Source organism: Ascidiella aspersa, chromosome 8 (genome assembly GCF_963924565.1).
Source record: "Ascidiella aspersa chromosome 8, kaAscAspe10.2, whole genome shotgun sequence".
NCBI classification, from domain to species: Eukaryota; Metazoa; Chordata; class Ascidiacea; order Phlebobranchia; family Ascidiidae; genus Ascidiella; species Ascidiella aspersa.
Window position 1 is genome coordinate 10,245,176 of NC_139454.1, and position 19,233 is coordinate 10,264,408.

Below are 19,233 nucleotides of genomic sequence, written 5' to 3' on the forward strand. Positions count from 1 at the left end.
GTTTAATTACCAGCGCTCGTGTATAGCGAATCTGCTTCTTCGTTTGGAGAAGGTGTCGCAAAATCATCTTCAGCCGCCCCTAAGAGGTTGTTAAGTAGTTTTAAATAACTAAAAAGATTCTATATTAAATAATCTACAAATACTTTATTACGTTTTAGGAGTGAGCCTACGAAAACAACATGTCAAAACAATAATTTTGTGATTGATAAAACAACGTTTTAGAAATACGGAGTTTAACAAACTTCAAATTACATGTAGCGTTCTACGAAAAAAACTTCAAATTACTATAGCGTTCCAAAAAATGTTTTTTTTAGAACAAGGATTTTACACCTTTTCCCGAATATCTGAACCTCAACCTCGCCAGATGCGAAAAAAAATCGTCAAATATTAGTAAAATAACTGAAAAAAACCTTCCAGGGCAACAAAGAAATAATATGTTTAGCTTCTAGCTTAATAACTAAAAAAAAAAACAGCAAGGGGTGCGCAGTGAGCAAACAATTTTACCACGTCTTCCATAAACTAACACAAATAAAAAAACTGCACCAAAATAATTTTATTTTTCAACTTTCAGCTTAATAACTAAAAGAGTCTTTTAAGTAGCGCAACGAACAAAAAATCACACACCATGTGCGCTAGCAGGGCAACACCGATTTTTTTCATTTTTTGGCTTAAAAGTTAAAAAACGTCTTTAATTAGCGTAAGGACAAAAAAGCCCCCAGCAGGTGCGCTATTAGGGCAACAACGAATTTTTATTTCAACTAGCAGCTTTATATCTGAAAAAAGTCTCATAAGAGCGCCACGAACAAAAAAGCACCCTCCCGGTGCAACAACGTTTTTTTTTCAAACTTAATGACCCCCAAAAAAGTCTTATCAGTAGGGCAACGCACAAAAAAGAACCTACCAGGTACGATTTTAGGGCAGCAACAAGTTTTTTCAACTTCCAACTTAATGACCAGAAAAAAAGTCTTATCAGTAGCGCAACAGGTGCGCTAGCAGGGCAACCACGAATTTTTTTTTCAAGTTTTAGCTTAATACAGTGGTTCTCAACCGGAGTGCCGCGGCGCCCTAAAGTGCCATTTCTATTTGAGAATTTTTAAGTATTTGAGAATTTTTAAGAATTTGATTTTCGCTTAATTGGTAAGCTTCTTGATATAACTGTTTGTGTAGAGACCATTATATCAAATGACATATTTCTACATGTTTAAAGTTGATTGTGTTGTTCCTGTTCCATTTATAGTGACATTTTAGTAAAATACAAAAAAATTCCAGTGGGGTACCGAAAATATATTTATTATTTTTGAGGGGTGCCGTAAGCCATAAAAGGTTGAGAACCACTGGCTTACCAACTTAAAAGTCTTATTAAGTAGCACAAAGAACAAAATCACCCACCAGGTGCGCAGGTAATGCACAGAACGTGTACGTCCGCCTTTCCAACTGCGAACCGCTCAATGCACTTCCCCGGCTCTCGTGCGTCCATCACCGTCACAACACTGCCACGTCCGCCGCTGGGTGGCGAGCGCGAGTCGTCCGACACCAGCCAGACGAGAGAGGAGAGGTTCTCGCGCCGCACGCTGTCGACCCGGATTTTTCGCGCCTCCGATTCAAGCTCCTGTGGCGTAATTTGATCTTTTGTGTTGTGTTTTTTTACTTTTGAGAATGTTTTAATGGAATTTTAAAGAAAAATGATTTTACAAGTTAATTTTTTGTTAAACATTATTTAATGTTAACATAGTTTTGAATGTAAACAAGGTATTTGAACCTGAATATTCTTTTGATGCAGATTGTTCTTTGAATATGAAAATGAATATGACAACGAACAGTTCTTTTTAAACATAAACACGGTTTTAAATTTAAACAGAGAAGTAAAAATAATTTAAATGAAACAGTAATCGGATTATGTAAACACACCAGCTTTTCACCCATACTATAACTATAACTAATACTAAGCGTGAAATAAGTTAAAAATGTTTTACTTCAGAAAACCAACATCTTAAACAAGGAAACCAATTACAGAAGAAAATAAAAGCAATGGTCAACTACTATTGTATTGCTAATAAAAGGTCAATGGGATGGAGATTTTCGTTTATGCTGGTCCACCATAAAATAATCATTGTTTAAAAGTAAAATTAAACTTACGTGCCGAACGACAGCATGTCATCAAATATTCGAAGACAAATTGAAAATTTTAAAACGAAGAACAGTATTGCCAAATGCCAACAATGGGAGACGGCCTACTACACAAGGACATTCAATATTACAGCCAAGGGGGTTATCGATCGTGAATTACATGTATGCTTACAGTGCTTTAGAATTCTTGGTCGATCTAACATTGATTTTAAGAAAACTAAACCTCCGAACAGTTTGACTACTCAACAAAAGAGTTTTTTTTTTCTAAAGTCCATGGAAATATAATTCAAAATGAAAAAGATTTTTGTTAAATATATTCGAAAAAGATCATTTTAAACTTTAAAAAGCGCGTTTTGTATTACTTATAAGGAGACCAAAGTATTCCTCCTTCCCTTACCCCACCCAAATAAATAAGATATGACTGGCAATTTTAGATATTTTACAATGGCATTGGAAGCTTTAGGCCGTCAAAGCCTGAAACCGCGAGGGACAATTAATAACATAAACGTGCACAACAGCACACCAAACACTAGAATATCGGATTTTACAGAAAAGGGCATTTAGAACATTCGAATCAACAATAAAAAAAAAAAACGTGTCGAAGCAAACCAGAGCGCTTACCTGGCTAAGACGAACAACGTCGGGCGATTGGCCTTCGACAGTTTCATCGATTCCCGATTCGTCATTGTCCTTAGTATTTTGGTAGAAGACGCTCGAAGTACCGACCACGACGCCACCGTCCCTCGTCTGGCCCGATTGTATGTTGACGGCAGTCGCACACCAGATCTACAAGGAAAGCACAATGATAATTGTGTGGGAGCCGGACCAGCGGTACAACTACTCGACTACTCATCATTTATGGTTCGCAAGTCTATTTTTTCTCAATGTTAGGTCTATTTTTTGTGTCTATTTTCTTCACGTTTCTTTGTTAGGCTGACATACGTCGTACTGGCCGTACGTTGTACCAACGTTGTACCAACGTTTCACTTTTTATTTTACTACAAGATTACACATGATTTTTTTCCCAAAACCGTGAGAGCTTCCAAGTGGTTTATAATTGGCGGTTTTGTCTCTTTGAAACTTTTGTTTTCTATACCTTTGGGTATTTTGAGTTATTGTTAGACAAAACTAGGGATGCCGGTATAACGCAAAATACATATTTTCGGCCAAATATATTTATTCACGAATTTGTTTGGTTTATACCTAACAAATGAATTTTAGTGAATAACGGTGTCCTAAACAAGTCATTTTAAAATGACTTCAAGTCAAGTCCCAGTCAAGTCATTTTATAAGAGAGTCGAATTAAAGTCGAGTCACTGAAAAATATAAATGTTAAAAACCATAGGTAAACTCTTCCGACGTTGGTGTATGAGCAAGATGTCAAATAATAATAAAAAGCAATATTTAGCAAGCAAATTGTTAAATGTGTAAGCAAATGTGCAAAAATTGAGATAAATAACCTGATTTTACTGAAAAGATTTAGAACACTTAATTTCAACCCTATTTGACTCAAAAAAAGTACAGTACAAGTCAAGTCATTAATCCAAAAGACGTAAATCATGTGCTTAGGTGCGCTCAAGGAAAATCATGTACTTAGGTGCGCTATTGACTTATTACTTCATATTTGATTGTTGATGGGTTAGTGGTTTGATCTGACGGTTGTAAAAATAAATTAAAAGGTATACTAACAAAACGGGTAGGTTAAATACCGTACCTTCATTGTGGGTTCTTGTCCATGCACTGGACCACAATAAACAGGTACTGGAACCATTCTGGAACCTTCTTTCGGTGTAGCTGGGCTGTTGGGTAAACTCCAACCACAAGCCTTTAACAAATCAAACTACACTTGTCATGGCTGAAGAAATAAATTACAATACACTTAAGCTGAAAAGTAAGGATCTCCCGCGGACAATAAAATGTAAAACAAAGATGTCGTTTGATGCCATTCGCTAGTTGTTGCTTTTATATATTTCTGTAAGAAAATGATTTTTTGTTTTATCTGTTTTAATAAATAAACAGTCTTAAGACCATACACTTAAGGTTTTGTTTTAATAGTTAATAACGAATGTATTTCAAAACTTTTGTTGTAATTTATAATGAGGCTCCACATAAAATAGAACAATTGAACAAGTTGGTAAAAAAATATTTAAAACAAAATTCATAATGTAAGGTATGCTACTGAACGTTTTTGGCTATTTTTGAAGGAAGACCACCAGTCAATGGTGTTACAAACAGAAAATAAAATGATCAAATATTCAAGTTATAAGAAATTTTACAACCTATCTAGTAGTCAAATGCTGCCTAAAAACGTTTTTCATTCTAGTTAAAAAAAAAAAAACAGTGTAAAAAACCTGAAGTCGATGGTTATCGCCAAGCCGCTGGGGAACTTCCCTCTTCTGAGAACCAAGAGATGGACCAGGACTGCAGAAAAAATAGTTTTGTGTTTGACTAACAAAAATGACATTTCTTGATGAATATGTTTCTTTCACATTTCTAAGGCTATGGTGAGCAGAACTAGGACTTTTTTAACTTTTAATCACAGATCATTACCATTAAATATGTTTGTTTGAAATAATACTAAAACAAACAATAGAAATTATATCAAAATAAAACAATTTATGACAATAAATTACATGTCAGTATGTACGTATAGTTGTACACAAAATCATGTTTTTGGTTATATCTTAACATAGCAAAAGGATTAGTTAACCAGGTCAATATTGTTAGAATCCTATGCTTAGTTGAAACTTTGTATCATCTTAATATAAAATTGGTTTTATTATTCAATAATAACTACAACATAGCAAAAGAAGTGTAAATAATATAAAAAAGTAACTAAAATTGTTATTGTATCATGCCACAGGCATTACCACAGTTTGTTGTAACATTTATCCAAAAAAAAGTTTCTTTAAATTAAAAAATGAATCAATGAAACCAAAAAAGGGCATATTTTACAGTAATATGGTGATTAGTGCCCCTTTTTGAAGTGATACAATATTTTATAAAACGCTCCAGAATGTCTATTCTAAGCTTTTTTCACATTCAATTTATTGATTTAGGAGTTTTGCATAGGGGCATTTCAGTAATTCGTAGTGTAAATTGCATGATATGTATGTTACAGAAAATAGCATGAGTCAATGGTTATCGAAGAACAGGTTACAGGACATAACTACACATCAACACAGAAAAATGTAATGTAAATAGGAGACATCGACATGTGAGATATAAACAGTGTGAATTTTTTATGCTTTTTTGCACAGTAAATTTTGTATATTTACGGTTTTTCACCTGTGCCAGCTGGCATAAAAATAAAAACCAAAAATCAATTAAATCCTTTTAAAATCATTTACAATTTGAAGAATAATCTGTAAAATCAACAAATGCAAAAATATACACAACAAAAATTACATAATTTGTTTTTTAAATAAATCAACATTTGTATTAAAAACACTAGTCAGATCAAATAAAAATGATAACCAAAAAGGAAATTATACTTAAAAAAAAATTGTAAAATACATCACAATTGCAATGAATCAATGATTTTCTTTGATAATATTGCTGTAAAATAGAACTCTTTGATCAAAAAATGTTAGACATCTGAGTATTTCAATTCTCTCCGATAAAAAATATTATATAAGTAAAATATGCTTGTGGCGTGCTGTTAAATTCACCCAGAAATGAAGATTTGAAACTAAATGGATTAATCTATTTCCATCAAAACAAAAGTATCAATTGCATTCTCTTGCATGCTGCAATTATTTGTTAAAACCTTTTTTTAGGAGATCTGTCGGTAAGAAAGGAAACAGTGGGTGTTTGACGTTGCATTCTGCAAAGGTTTAAATTATTTAGTCAAGTTTTTACTTCACAAGGTAATCTATAAATCTCTTTCCGTTTTTTACCCAATACAACCTAGCTGACACTTTTCTGTATGTAAGCAATCACCCAAAAAAGTAGCGGTGATCAAACGATCCTAAAAACCTCTTCTACATTTTAAAAATGTTAAAAAAATTTTTATCTGCATTTTTACAAAGACTGGCAATATCTGGTTTTACACAATATTTCTTTTTAATTCAGGGGTTCCCTACCTGTGGTATGCGTACCACTAGTAGTTATTCAGGTGTTACGCAAGTAGCTTCCATTTTTTTTTCACAAAAACCTGGATCCACAACTTTACATTTTGTTTATCTGGTTATGTTAATATGATAAAAATTTGCCGAAGCCCATTCTTATTGATACATAACTATTCCTGTTGTGTAAAATTTGATCGAAATAAAATTTTCGATAACACTACATGGTACGCGTGGTAGTACAGAGCGTCCAAGTGGTACGAGATCGTAAAAAGGTTAGGAATCCGTGGTTTAATTTATGAAGTTTTTATCTGGTTTGAATTAAACAATGTGGATATCCACCCATTCTGACATATACAAAGAGGAAAAAAGACATTGCTTAAAATAATCGAATATTCCATACAACACAGAAACCGTTAGTTGCTAAAATGTGTAATTTTTTTATTTTTTTATCTACTTAGGTTATCAAACCCAATGTTTTGCTCCTTCAAACAACAGACAACTACAACAAGAAATGACTGGCGTGTTAAGAACAGGACAGTACCACATCATATAAATCCCCTGAATATTAGTGACAAATCACACACCACATTTTAACTCTTAACTCACCCTTTATCCTCAGTTATGTTTAACAACATATTCTTCTTATTTTGCAATTTTATTGCATGTCTATCAATTTAACAATTTATTCGTTTTGAATTTAGGCATCAAACAGCGTTTCAAGGTTTTGTGAAAACAATATTAGCACTACGCTTGGCAATTTTTGTTAAAAAATATTGTAAAATTTTTTAACAAAAAAAATAACCAGAAAAAAAATCGCAAACAACAGATAAATACTTAGGCTTGTTATATGCATAAACAACTGGCATAAAAGGCATCAATTCTCAGATTGTCTCACAAAAATTTTAACACATTTAGGATATATACAGAACCCTCTAACAGCAATCCAGAATCATTGCCTTTTTAAAATTTTAGGTATCAACTACCAATAACAATCACACACTAAGTGTCATATGAAAGTGGAATCCGATGAACAACCTTTCTAAAATCTGAAAGTTACCAGCCTCGAAACAGAACAAATTATGAACCAAAAAACTTACGCTTCTCGGAGCGCATCGATAGTTGGGGATTTTCCATAAAGCGATGCCGTGCTGCTGCGTGACCTTGGAATGATCTTGGACGGGGCGCTGTAAGCCATGTTAAGTCCATACTCGCTGGAAGCGTTCGTTCGACGCAGAGGCCTCTGTTGATCGGGAGAAGACTGTTGTTGTTGATTTCCGCTACCCTCGTTAGAGTTGGAAGCGAAGAGACGACTAAAGCTGTAGAAAAATGCATATCATAAAACACAACAACTATGCAAAGGTAAAACAATTTTAGATATTAAATAAGCAAAGACATTGTGTGGAACTTTGGAACACCACACAAAAGTTTTTGTAGCAATTTAAATAAAAATATAAAGGGATTTATCTTTATTTCACTTTTTAAGAAAATAATAGTTTGTTAATTTCAATAAAAGTTCTTACTTAAATTATGGAAGAATACCCCAGACTAACTCAATTTATCAAATTAAAATTGCTTATATGTGTAGACAAGCTCACAAAAAGCCTGCGATCAAATTAAAACTAATTGGTAATTTTCTATTGTTGGAAGTCTATTGTTTTATTAGCTACACAGGCTCAGTGATGTCACATGCTAGTATAGTCAGGTCATAAAATTGAGTGATGTATTTTAATCAGATTAACATTAGCCAGTGCAACTTTGCAGCGGCTGATTTAATTACATAAGTGAAAGTGCATAGTTAAGCAGTGGTTCTAACCATTATAAGTAGGGCGATTATTTTTTGACCTAAAAAATAGAAAATTTTGACCTGAAAAATTGAAATTTTGACAAATTTTGACCTCAAAATAATTTATTTTGACAAACTTTTGGCCTGTTACAAATACATTGATTTAAATAACCTAGGCGTCGTTAATCACACGTTTTTTACCATATATTGCTCTAAAAAAATTTTTTTGATAAATTTGAACGATAAATTTCAAAACAACTAACAAAACAATTTTAAAAAGCTGACAATAGTTATTTTTTCATTTTTTAGACGATTTATGTGCATTTTTATTCGATTTTGATTTTGAAAATTTTTACCTACTGGGTAAATTTTGACAAAATTTTTGACTTTTTTTTTGTCGAAAAATAATCGCTCAATTATAAGTGTTGTAAGCGGGACTAGAGTACTGTAAGGCGACAAAAAACTATTCCGACATGCGCAGTACCAAGTTTTAAACTGATATGGCTGCCAACTGGAAATTGTAAAAGTGGAATAGCATATAGTGAGTATTTTCCAATCATGTATTGTGAGTAAATGAATTATACAACACCCCTATAAGTGCATTGCTGAATATCCACATTATTTTAGTTACATAAATTGGCCGAACACAGGCTGTAGAATCAGGGCCGGACTCGGGACTCCACTAAATAGCACATTTGACAGGAGTCAGACTCAAGAGTCTGACTCGGGTTTATTTTTTTGGCCTGAGTTGGACTCAGGTAGTTTTTTAACTGAACCTGCAGCCCTGCTTTAAATTAGTATAAACTAAAACGATCAAAAATTTGCTTGAAATAGACAAACTTTAAATGCTGATACTATATTTTGGTATTCAACGTCCAAAGATAACAGCATTTAATATCGTTGTGGAAGTTATGTCTTTCTTAACTTTATGGAGGATAAATCTCCAAAGATTAGGAGAAAGCATTTTAACAAGACCAATTTTCAAATTAGAATATTTTTTCTTACAATTGAAATATGGACGATTTGCTCTTGTTCTTATTCTGTCCCATATCGGGATGATTTTTCGATGCTCGTAGTGTTTCAGTCCACCGCACAGCCTCCTGCAGTTCCATGAGACGCTCTTTGTACTGGTTCCGCTCCATAAGAACGCGAGCCATCTCGACACGAGTGAATCGCTTTCGCTGAGACAGAGGTACAACATCCTGGAAGAAAATTTCTGTGTTTGATATAATCTTTTTTATATGCTTTAATCAAATATAAAAGCCAGAAGGTTAAATAAACCAACATTTTTGTTTCATTTTAAACGTTTTGGTAACTAATCTTTTTTGCTAAATGTTAATTAAATAATTTTTAAATGCAATTACTGACTTGCAACCCTGTAGACCACTCTGCATTTATAGAGTTTAAATATTACAAAGACATTTTATTAAAAGTAATATGTGTTCTTATTTTTTTCTTTTTGATAATGGTGTCTTGAATTAAGACCTTATCTGTTTAAACAAGGCTATTTGAGACCAAACATAAGAATTTAACTACAATTTTACACATAATTCTAATTGTGCACAACTTGTGCAAACTTCACAAAAACTACCTAAAGTTTATTTACATACATATGAATACGATTAATTTTCTTAAGTTGAACAGCATTTTTTCAGATTTTTTTTAAGGAAAAGTTTAACCAAATTGGTAAACCCACTTCTTCATCTGATTGTTTGGAAATTGAGTTTCTTCCAACAGCGACATTTTCCAATTCCTGCTGAAGATTGTGCAGTTGTTTCTCAAGTTCCTTTTGACGCTCTTTCAACTCATGTCGTGCCTTCTCAGACGATTCAATTTCCTCCCTGTGTTTGCAAAGTAACTTATTGTGCCATGCAAATTTTCTTTTTTATTTCAGCAGCAATTATTACAAGATTTCGGATTCAACTTTTCGGTTTATTCTATGTTTTTTAGAAAATAAAACCCGAAATTTTGATTTGCAGGTAAACACCACAAATTATTACATTACATATGTGAAAAGATAGAAACCGCCAGTGAGCATGTTTAATACAGAAACAGATTTTATTGCTGTGTAATAGATTTGCCTAGCATTTTTACTTTTTTTAAAATATATCGACAAACAGTATTTGTTTCTGCAGTTTTGTATACACAGCTACACACAACAGTTAATCACAAATGAAGAACTTACTTAAGAAGGGCATGTTGAGTGTTTAGTTGGTCAACTTGTTGTATGAGATCATCCTTAACGATATTGAGAGCGTTTTTGGTGGCAAGCAGTTTGGAATTTTCCTGAATAAGGTTGTCCACCTCTTTGCTCATACCTAGGACACAAGTAAAAAATACACGTTTTCCTAGAAATTTACTAGAAATTTTGTACATTATCGTCAATGGTTACAAAAGTATAAAACAAGTGGTAGAAACAACTGGAATGCTTTGCATAACAGAAAATACTTTTGAATAAAACCCTGAGTGAGTATGGCAAAAAACAAACAATTGTAATTGCAACTATTTAATTTAAAGGATTTTTTTATCTCAAGACATTTGTTTGGAATAAAGTATAAATTTATTTTGAAGTAACAAACAAACAAGCAACAAAGACATTTTTTAAATTAAATTTATATTTGTCATGCCTACTGGCTTATAATATGCTGTAATTTAATAAGATTAAGTTTAACATTTTAACTAAATATTGTGCAATGCTTCACTGCATGCTTTAAACTTTTATTATGTTTTCATTTACGACAAGTTTCAAAAAACACAAACACCCATCAATCCTCTTAAACTTTACGACAAAGATGCATGAAACATTGTTTACCGAGATAACTGCACAAGTCTGGACTTTGAAAAGATCCTTTAAGCAACGGAGTAACTCCATTATACATTGCTGTGTGGAATAGGCGTTAATAAAAATAGATTGGTTGACTATTTTAACTTAGAAAACACATTACAATTTTTTTCAAAAGTTTAAAAACTTACAAGAAATTTTTTAATGGACAACAAAACCTAAATAAACGAAAGGGCAGAAAAAACAAATAAAAAAATCACATCATTGAAACTGAAACAGGATTTACCTCCTAAGAAGATAAATAATTATGTCCCTTTCTTACATATCTTAGCGGTATTTATGCATGTAGTTTTAAAATAGCTGGAGTATTTTGTTTTAGACAAAATAAATCTTTGTATTTTGTTTTAGACAAACTTACCAAAAATGTCAGCCCCTTCATCTACATCCCCAAGATCTTGTTGTGACATTTCAGCAAACAGGGAACTAACGTTTGTATTTTGCGTCGTCTCGAAAGCTGCATTCTCTATACCAGTGCTGAAAATCAAATTTAAAAGTTACTTTCTGTAGGTTTGATAAAACATCTAAGAAATTAAAAAACTGAATTTTCAAGGTCATTAAGAGGCTTTTTTTATATTTTACTTCATACAAACTACATATATATGCTAAGACAGTGTCTTATAAACTATGTTTGGGAGCCTTATGACTCAAAAATTGTGTTGCTGATTGAGCAGCAAGATGTTTCAAAACTAACAAACTTAGGAAACATTACAAAGACATGGATCATATAATTAAATAAGAATGTATAGTTGCTATTGTTTTATTTCGCTTTTCACATCAACCATAGAAAAACTTCAGTGAACAGAAATGGTCACAATAGTTTTGTTGTTAAAATCACGCTTAGTAGTGGGATTGCCCAGAAAAAAGGTTGACAAATACTGTGCTAATAAAATTGTAAACATTACGCCACTAGTATGTCAAAATTTTTTTGATTATATGATTTCAAATGAATAATAAAACCTAAAACTTTTTCCCAAAGTTACTCTTTTTAAAAATGTATACCTTTCCAGCTCAGTCTGCTTATTGTCATGGTCGGTGCCATCCGGGTCGGGCCGGTCGAGGTCCAAGCCCCCATTTTGCAGGAGTTCCTTGACCTCTTCGCTGACCCAACCTGCACCTGGATCACTTTCGCCAGACGGGGATCCAATATCTGGACAAAATTTGATTTGGAACAAGGGGTTACCAATATGCAAAATTATATTTTTTGGTATATTCATTGAAAAGGAGATTTTAATATTAATTTACTTTTACTTGAATTCAATATAAAACTTTTGTTGTTGTTGTTTAGCTATCATTTCTGGATATTAATCTCTAAAACAGAATGTTATTAAGCTTGCAGTAACCTTTTAATGATTCTAAAGCAAAATTGGCATTGAGCATTTTTGGCGATGATACTTATGCAACCAAAGGGCCTTAAAACTTAACAATAAATTTTGATGGTCTTTAAATTTGTATAGCATTAGTATTAAATGATAATGTACAGAAGTTTTACTATTTAACAGTACATTGATGACACCATGACCAGCAGAAGCTATCCAACAGATTTTGTTATAAAATTTATAGCATAATATATCAGCATTAAAACAATCAATATTTCTATATTTTAATCACTAAGCCAAAATAAGCAGCAGCGACAATAAAGACTAGAGAAATTACATTTTGGTAAATTAGCATGAAAGATTATCTGATTGATTTGTCAATTGTTTCAGACAGAAAAAAACAAGATAATTTTGTTTTTAATTTGTCTGAGAAAAGTTTTTTTTGATTTTGTTTTTAATTACAGAAAACATGTAAAATCAGATATATTCTGCAATGCCAACTACAAATCAATGTGAAAAACTAGACATTTTTTGAAGCTAGATAAAAATCGGTATTGAAGTATGTGTAAACCTTCAGTTGTATTTCAATATACTGTTAAGGCAAGGGTTCTTAAACTTATTTTACCATGAACCCTTAAATTTTTTTTTTTGCTTCGCTTGCACCACAGTAGGCGAGAAAATTTAAAAAATGACGTCATAAATTGATCAAAATAGACTGAACAAATTTGCCAAATTTATCATAAATTATGTCACAATACGAATAGACTTTCAGAAATATGCTGATGATTTAAGTAAAATACAGTCTATATACATTCAGTGCTAAAATGTTTATTTTAATTGAACTATTTTCCTTGAAGATTAATTATTTCCTAAATATGCATAAATATTTCAATTTGGCCTTCATGGACTCCCAAAATTAGTTCACGGACCCCAGGAGGTTCATGGACCCCAGTTTAAGAACCCCTGTGTTAGGGTAAAGTAAAAAATTATATATTTTCATTATACAACTAACACATAAAAATAAAACAATAAAGAAGATTTCAGTCCAAATACAAAATAGAAAACTTTTTTGCAGCAAACAAAGCAAATGAAGTAGTTTTTTCAACTGGATTGGGCCGAACAATTGAATTCGCAAAATTGCTCAAAACTGAATTGACACAAAAGCAGCACCTTTTGTTTGGACTACAGTTTTTTTAGAGGCATTTGGCTGAAAGGCCTCAGGAGCAATTTTTTTCTTGGATTCCTTCACAGACTGGTGCAGCGAATTACTGAAAGCTAACTTAACCAAGCGTTTTGAGTTTCCCCTCTTCAATTTTGCACCAGATTCATTGCTTTTTGCTAAAGCAGGTAGACCATTTTAAAACATTTATTAGTATATCATCATTCTGTTAAATACTTTTTTCAATAAACCAAAAATAACAGAAATTTTTTAAACTCAACTAGTGTCATAAGAAATTGGTTAAGTACTACAGGCTTTAAATACTTTTAAATTCAAGGTAAGGCTTTCTAAATTCTTACCCATGACTTCCATATCATGTGGAAGAGACGTTTTATCGTTGCCTGATGACGAAGGACTGTTTGGTGAAAGTGGAAGTGACTTGGGGATTTCATCCTAGAAAAAACAAACAAATAAACCAAAATCTTAAACACACAAGTGGATGTGCTTAACTGCTTATAACTACCAACTTACATTTTGTTGGGTTTAAAAAACAGGGGTCGGCAATCTACGGCCCGCGGGCCAGATCGGGCCTGCCGATGTAATTCATCCGGCCCGCCGCCTCTTTGACAAATTGGACATGAGTCAATTTCACATATATTTTAACCATTTTAACTACATTAGTTCGAAAAAATTTCGCGCGATTGTTTACGTTTTGATTCTGTATTTTCACCTAGATCAGCGCTTCTTTAGCGTTGCGCCGTGGAAGACTGCCAAGTGCGTCGTGGTAAACGTATTCAAAATGTTGGATAAACATTTTTTTTATTTTCTGCAAAGTGATAAAAACTTGCAAGAATTTTAAAAAAATGTTGGTATACAAAAAAATTCGAAAGTTAAAAAAAAAGTTAACAAACACTCTACTAGATTAACTTTAAATGTTATTGTGTTCCCTCAAAGTACTTTTATTACATTTTTTATTAATAGTATGGATGACAACATGTGAACTCGAACTTTAAACCAAACAAATGTTTTTTTTCGCGCTTTGCGCCAACACTTTACTGCCTCCTCAAATGTAATTCAACACATTTATAAGTGCAAAAACGATCAGGGGCCCGGCTGATTCACAGTTGTTCTAACATGAAAATAACACAATTCCTGATAACCATTTTATTAAGGTATCGCAGTGTTTTGACCATTAAGGCGCCATATCTTAAATCCTCGTAGGGGTTTTACATAGTGGGCCTGTTTTCATTGGGGTTTTACATAGTGGGCATTTAATAGCTGTGAAAAGAGTACTTTGGGCCGCGGCAAGAAAAGTTTGCTGACCGCTTACCTAAGTGAAAGACCAGTAGAGAAGCTCACTCAACAACTTAATGTTTTTTAATTTACCTTTATGCTTGCAAGAGAGCGCTCAGCCCCAGGTGTTGAAGTAAGGTCGGGGGCCGTCGTTATTGGCGAGGGAGCATTGTTGTGCAGCACTTCAGATGGGTAGCTTTGGAAGCCGGGTGAACCGGCGGATGGGGTGGTGGGGGTAAGGTCCTTTCTGCTTTCGAATTTACTACAGTTATGGCATGTTTTTGTTTTTGTAGCCAAAATGACTTGGTTGTCATGTTTTTAAAAAAAATATAAAGTTGGCATTAGTTGAAGTGGTTCGAATTTATGAATTAATTTGGTCAAGGAATAATTTGTATTTGTATAAATCAATATTATACATAACAGAAGTAATGCGGTATATATATATAGATTGGCACTCTGATAAATAATGATACCTGGCTAATAAGATCGAACAAAATCATTACTAAAAATGAGTAAAATTTTAATAAGAAATCGCTTTGTCTAAGTAAATCTTTAAAAATGGTACAGTACCAGGAAAATGGCCTTGACGTTATTTTGAATAAAATCTAAGCTTACGTTAAAACTTTTTTAAGCTACCGATTGTTTTGTCTTTTTTAAGTTGGACATCTAACCTACTTGTATATATTTAAATTTATTATTGCAATATAAAGGTATGAACATCACAAGAATTATATTTAGAATGAGCAATAAATTTTATATGCAGAATAAATCCATTGCCAGATAACATACACAAATGCCGCCATAACAAGTAAAAACAAATTCTTTACAACATGCCATACAAATAAAAATACTGTTATACATCCATCAAAAAGTTTAAACAGGGGTTCCTATTGCACATTTATAAACAACATAGCTTGGCCATTCTTAGATAAGTGTGATAAAAGCATGAAAAAGAAAAAAATTGAAAATGGACGAAAATATGTGACTTTATACAGTGATATGATTGTTAATGAGCATCAACATGGGTTTTAAGAAAAATGAGTTGGTAATGAGTGCAGTTAATCTTGATGTGATCATAGGTGAGCTTTACAAAATAAGTAAACCCCAAGTTAACAAAATTAGTTTAACATTAAAATACAATTTGGTTTTTAACTCAGATGGTAACTTTCTTCATAATATATTTAGTAATTTATATAACAATATTCCCAAAAATGCCAAAATGAGTTTGTAAACAGTAACATATTCAGGTATATACAGGATGTTTAAACAAATTTACCTAAACTAAATTTAAGAGATTTTTAATTGTATTGCATTTCCTCCATTCGTTTTAAATGTTTCTTTAATGAGTGCAGGAAAGTGCAAGCAAACATAGGAATATGTTTGGCAAAAATGGCTTAATTTGCCACTAAAACAATGAAACTGTATCTGTTGTTTGCCTTTTGAAAGTCTGGATGATAACAATTAAAAACATCAAAAAAAAAAGTTTTAAAAATACCAATCAGAATTAAAGTTGTGCTGACCCTTTACCACATTCACAAAAAAGACCTTTACTGAATTTACAAACAATAATCTTACCACAACCACAAGTCAAACTACCAATATTCATGCTAGTTACCTGTACCAATGGACAAAGCTAAGATGAACATTTATTTTAGTGAGGTAAGAACATACAAAGAAAAATAGTTTTATATTTCAAACAATTCTGTTTATTTAAAAATTGTTTTTTAGCCTGTAAAAATATCTATTGGTTGCAACTTGATTTTAAAAAAAGGTGAAGAGTTATATATTTGAGAAATCTAAAGCCGAAAGCAGTTTCTGTCGAGATGGTGTGTGTAATATCCTACAAGACATTTTTTGGGGAAATTGTTGATCTGAAACAGCATACTTAGTTTGGTGTGGACTCTGTGAAACATCACTATATGAAGACTGGTGCTGCAGTGTTTTAGTTTTCTCAATGTGCTCCATGTAGGACTGGATCATCTGAATTTAACAATGTTAGAAGCATTAAACAATACAATATTATAAAGAGAGCAAAATATTAAAAAAAAATAATAAAAAAATCAAGAAAAGAGACAAACCTGAACAGTGTTGATAATATAAATATAAATCCGTCATTGAAATTAGGCTTATACAGTTCCTTTTGAGGGTCTAACATGTCCCAACTTAGATAAAAACATTTATGAAAACTAAACAAGATTATCAAACATACAAAATCAGGAATCATTTTAAACACTTCGGAAAACTCTTTATTCATTTGCAACATACTCATGAATAATAAATTATTCAAAACGTTCAAAACTAGATGGGGCTGTTGCATATTTTGTCGGGGTACATTACCAGGGCTTGGTTTTATTTTTTTCAACCGCTAGATGAGAGCAAAACAAGATATTCCCGAAAGTAAATATTCAGCCCATATAATAATATATACTTCTGTATGGGTTTTAATATTCTAACTATGTCTTACTACAACCTCCAACCATTAAGCTCCAAACTAGTTTATATTTAAATTTTATTCAATTAAAATTTCCTTAACCTCTGTGTGGCGATCATGAAGTTGTGAAAATTCTTTCTTAAGGTCGGCCTCTCTTTCTTGTAGTCTTTCAACTGCAGAAAAAATTAGATATTTAATTTCGTAGGACTGCATTGCTAACTAAATTATCAGGTAAGTTTTTTTGCAGTTTTATATTAGGAAGTAAAAAAAATTAAGATAAAAACTGGTTTAACTGGTTGAAAAGCTATGTTGAAAATAAATAAGGAGTAATTCGAAACGTTTAAAATGATGCCTACTTCTGTATGGGCTTTGATATTCTTATTATGTCTAACTACAATCTCAAACCATTACGCTACAATGGTTGAAAACTGTTTCCAAGTTTAAATTTTAAAAGCCAAAAACTATTTATAAAATTTTTAGCATTAGATATTTGGGCTGTACTTTATTTAGTTTTTAAAGCTTACGTAGTATGAAATATTAAAAAAATTGTTAATTACATATCTACAAACAAACCTTGATCTGTGTAGTTTTTACATTTCAACTCCAGGTGCCGAGTCGTGGTTTCAAGAGCAGTGGCTCGATCTCGAATCTCACGAGTCGCCATTTCGTTGGTGTCCTCGCTTTCCATCAAGCGCTGTTCAGCGCTACGACGGAGTTGCCGTTCTCGCTCGAATTGGTTCGCAAGCTGCTCATTGTCATCTCGAAGCATTTCGATTTCGACGACTTGCTCTGTGATTGAGAAAAACAGTGAATAAATATGCTTGAGGAATAAATAATGAGTGAAATATTTTAGACTTGTTAAATAGCTAAATTCCCTAGTCCAGTCATAATAGTTGAGAGAATCATGTTTAAGTTCAGTCAAAACATAAATGTTAAACAACAAAACAGACCAGATAATGCAAATAGCTCTATTACAGTCTTCAAAACATTTTAGATTTTATTTTATATATATAGTATGGTTGTTATTTCCATACAATTGTATCATTGTATCATTGAAGATAGTAATTATTGCCCAAGCCCAATGTTATTTTTTTCATGGATTAAGTTCGTACATTTTTTGTGTAACCTTTTTCTTGAGATAAAAGGGTAAAAGTAATTGGCAATTTATTTTAAGTGGTTATGTAATTGGACATTTAGGCATATGGTCCAAATATTTGATTTCTTTTGGTGTATTTTGCATCTTAGATTTGTTATCTCCTTTCTAAAAAAACAAACCAAAAATTACAACAATGTTTCTTAAAAATATCTGACTTTTTAAACCAATTAGAACAGTAGCATCAGAAGTAAAGGGTATACTTTTAAACATTTCAACATAAATGGAGAAAATTAAAGAAAGTATGAAAATGTGTCGTCAATTTGTAGTATTCCAGTTGTGGGTATTAAACTGAATAAATGCATAGAGCACTGTAATAATCCATACAGGGCTTAAAACTGCACAGAATTGCTGAGGAACAAACTCATATATTATTGATGGATTGAATCAGCTTTTCACAAGGAAGGCAGCCAAGCCATTGAATTGTGCTCTGTGGCACAATTTGAAGCATTATGCAGGCCACAAAGCATGCAAGTAATTACTTTCCCACTCCCTAGACTGTCTTGTATTATTAGTGACATTGCAATTACAAACTATATTGAACAACAACCGCACATAGATTTTATTTATAAGAGTGTATGTATACCTACATTTTTATACCTTTTTAATAAACTAGATTTTTTTACAATGAATTTAGTCATGTTTTAAACTTTTGTAGGTAATGCATACCCTATGTTTTATAAAAACAGAGCTTAATTTGTAAACCAATATAAAAATCAAATATTAATCACCTTTTATGTAAAAGTAGACATGAAATCAATAAATGAACGCAAGATGCTAAACAACAATATCTTAAAGCATTTTAACAAAAACATATTTGATGTCTAAATTTGTATTAATCACTAAAAATAACCGTTATATATAAAGTTTAAACAAAATAAACAATTCCAATGACAATTTTTTAATATAAAGTAGACATGAAAACAATTAAACAACACAAGATGCCATACAACAAATTTGAAAAGTACCAAAAACATATTTGATGGTGATAAAAAAAATTACACATACAAAGTTTAAACAGAGTAGACAAATCCTAAGACAATTTTTAACAAATGTTCA

At 32.1% G+C, this 19,233-nt stretch overlaps 1 protein-coding gene across 1 annotated transcript in view; it reads right to left on the reverse strand.

Moving 5' to 3' along the window:
- LOC146136029 (C-Jun-amino-terminal kinase-interacting protein 4-like) overlaps window positions 1-19,233 on the reverse strand; it is a 31,532-nt gene that overhangs the window by 9,445 nt on the left and 2,854 nt on the right. Inside the window, exons 4-23 of the mRNA XM_083395820.1 lie at window positions 17,595-17,810; window positions 17,124-17,194; window positions 16,476-16,570; window positions 16,206-16,223; window positions 14,684-14,837; window positions 13,657-13,750; window positions 11,822-11,969; window positions 11,181-11,296; window positions 10,793-10,861; window positions 10,166-10,298; window positions 9,677-9,821; window positions 8,986-9,182; window positions 7,295-7,513; window positions 6,804-6,863; window positions 5,897-5,953; window positions 4,479-4,548; window positions 3,842-3,952; window positions 2,749-2,913; window positions 1,390-1,609; window positions 11-79 (exon numbers count right to left, since the gene is read on the reverse strand). Coding sequence (XP_083251946.1) covers window positions 11-79; window positions 1,390-1,609; window positions 2,749-2,913; window positions 3,842-3,952; window positions 4,479-4,548; window positions 5,897-5,953; window positions 6,804-6,863; window positions 7,295-7,513; window positions 8,986-9,182; window positions 9,677-9,821; window positions 10,166-10,298; window positions 10,793-10,861; window positions 11,181-11,296; window positions 11,822-11,969; window positions 13,657-13,750; window positions 14,684-14,837; window positions 16,206-16,223; window positions 16,476-16,570; window positions 17,124-17,194; window positions 17,595-17,810 — 2,427 coding nt within the window. The remainder of the gene's footprint in view (window positions 1-10; window positions 80-1,389; window positions 1,610-2,748; window positions 2,914-3,841; window positions 3,953-4,478; window positions 4,549-5,896; window positions 5,954-6,803; window positions 6,864-7,294; window positions 7,514-8,985; window positions 9,183-9,676; window positions 9,822-10,165; window positions 10,299-10,792; window positions 10,862-11,180; window positions 11,297-11,821; window positions 11,970-13,656; window positions 13,751-14,683; window positions 14,838-16,205; window positions 16,224-16,475; window positions 16,571-17,123; window positions 17,195-17,594; window positions 17,811-19,233) is intronic.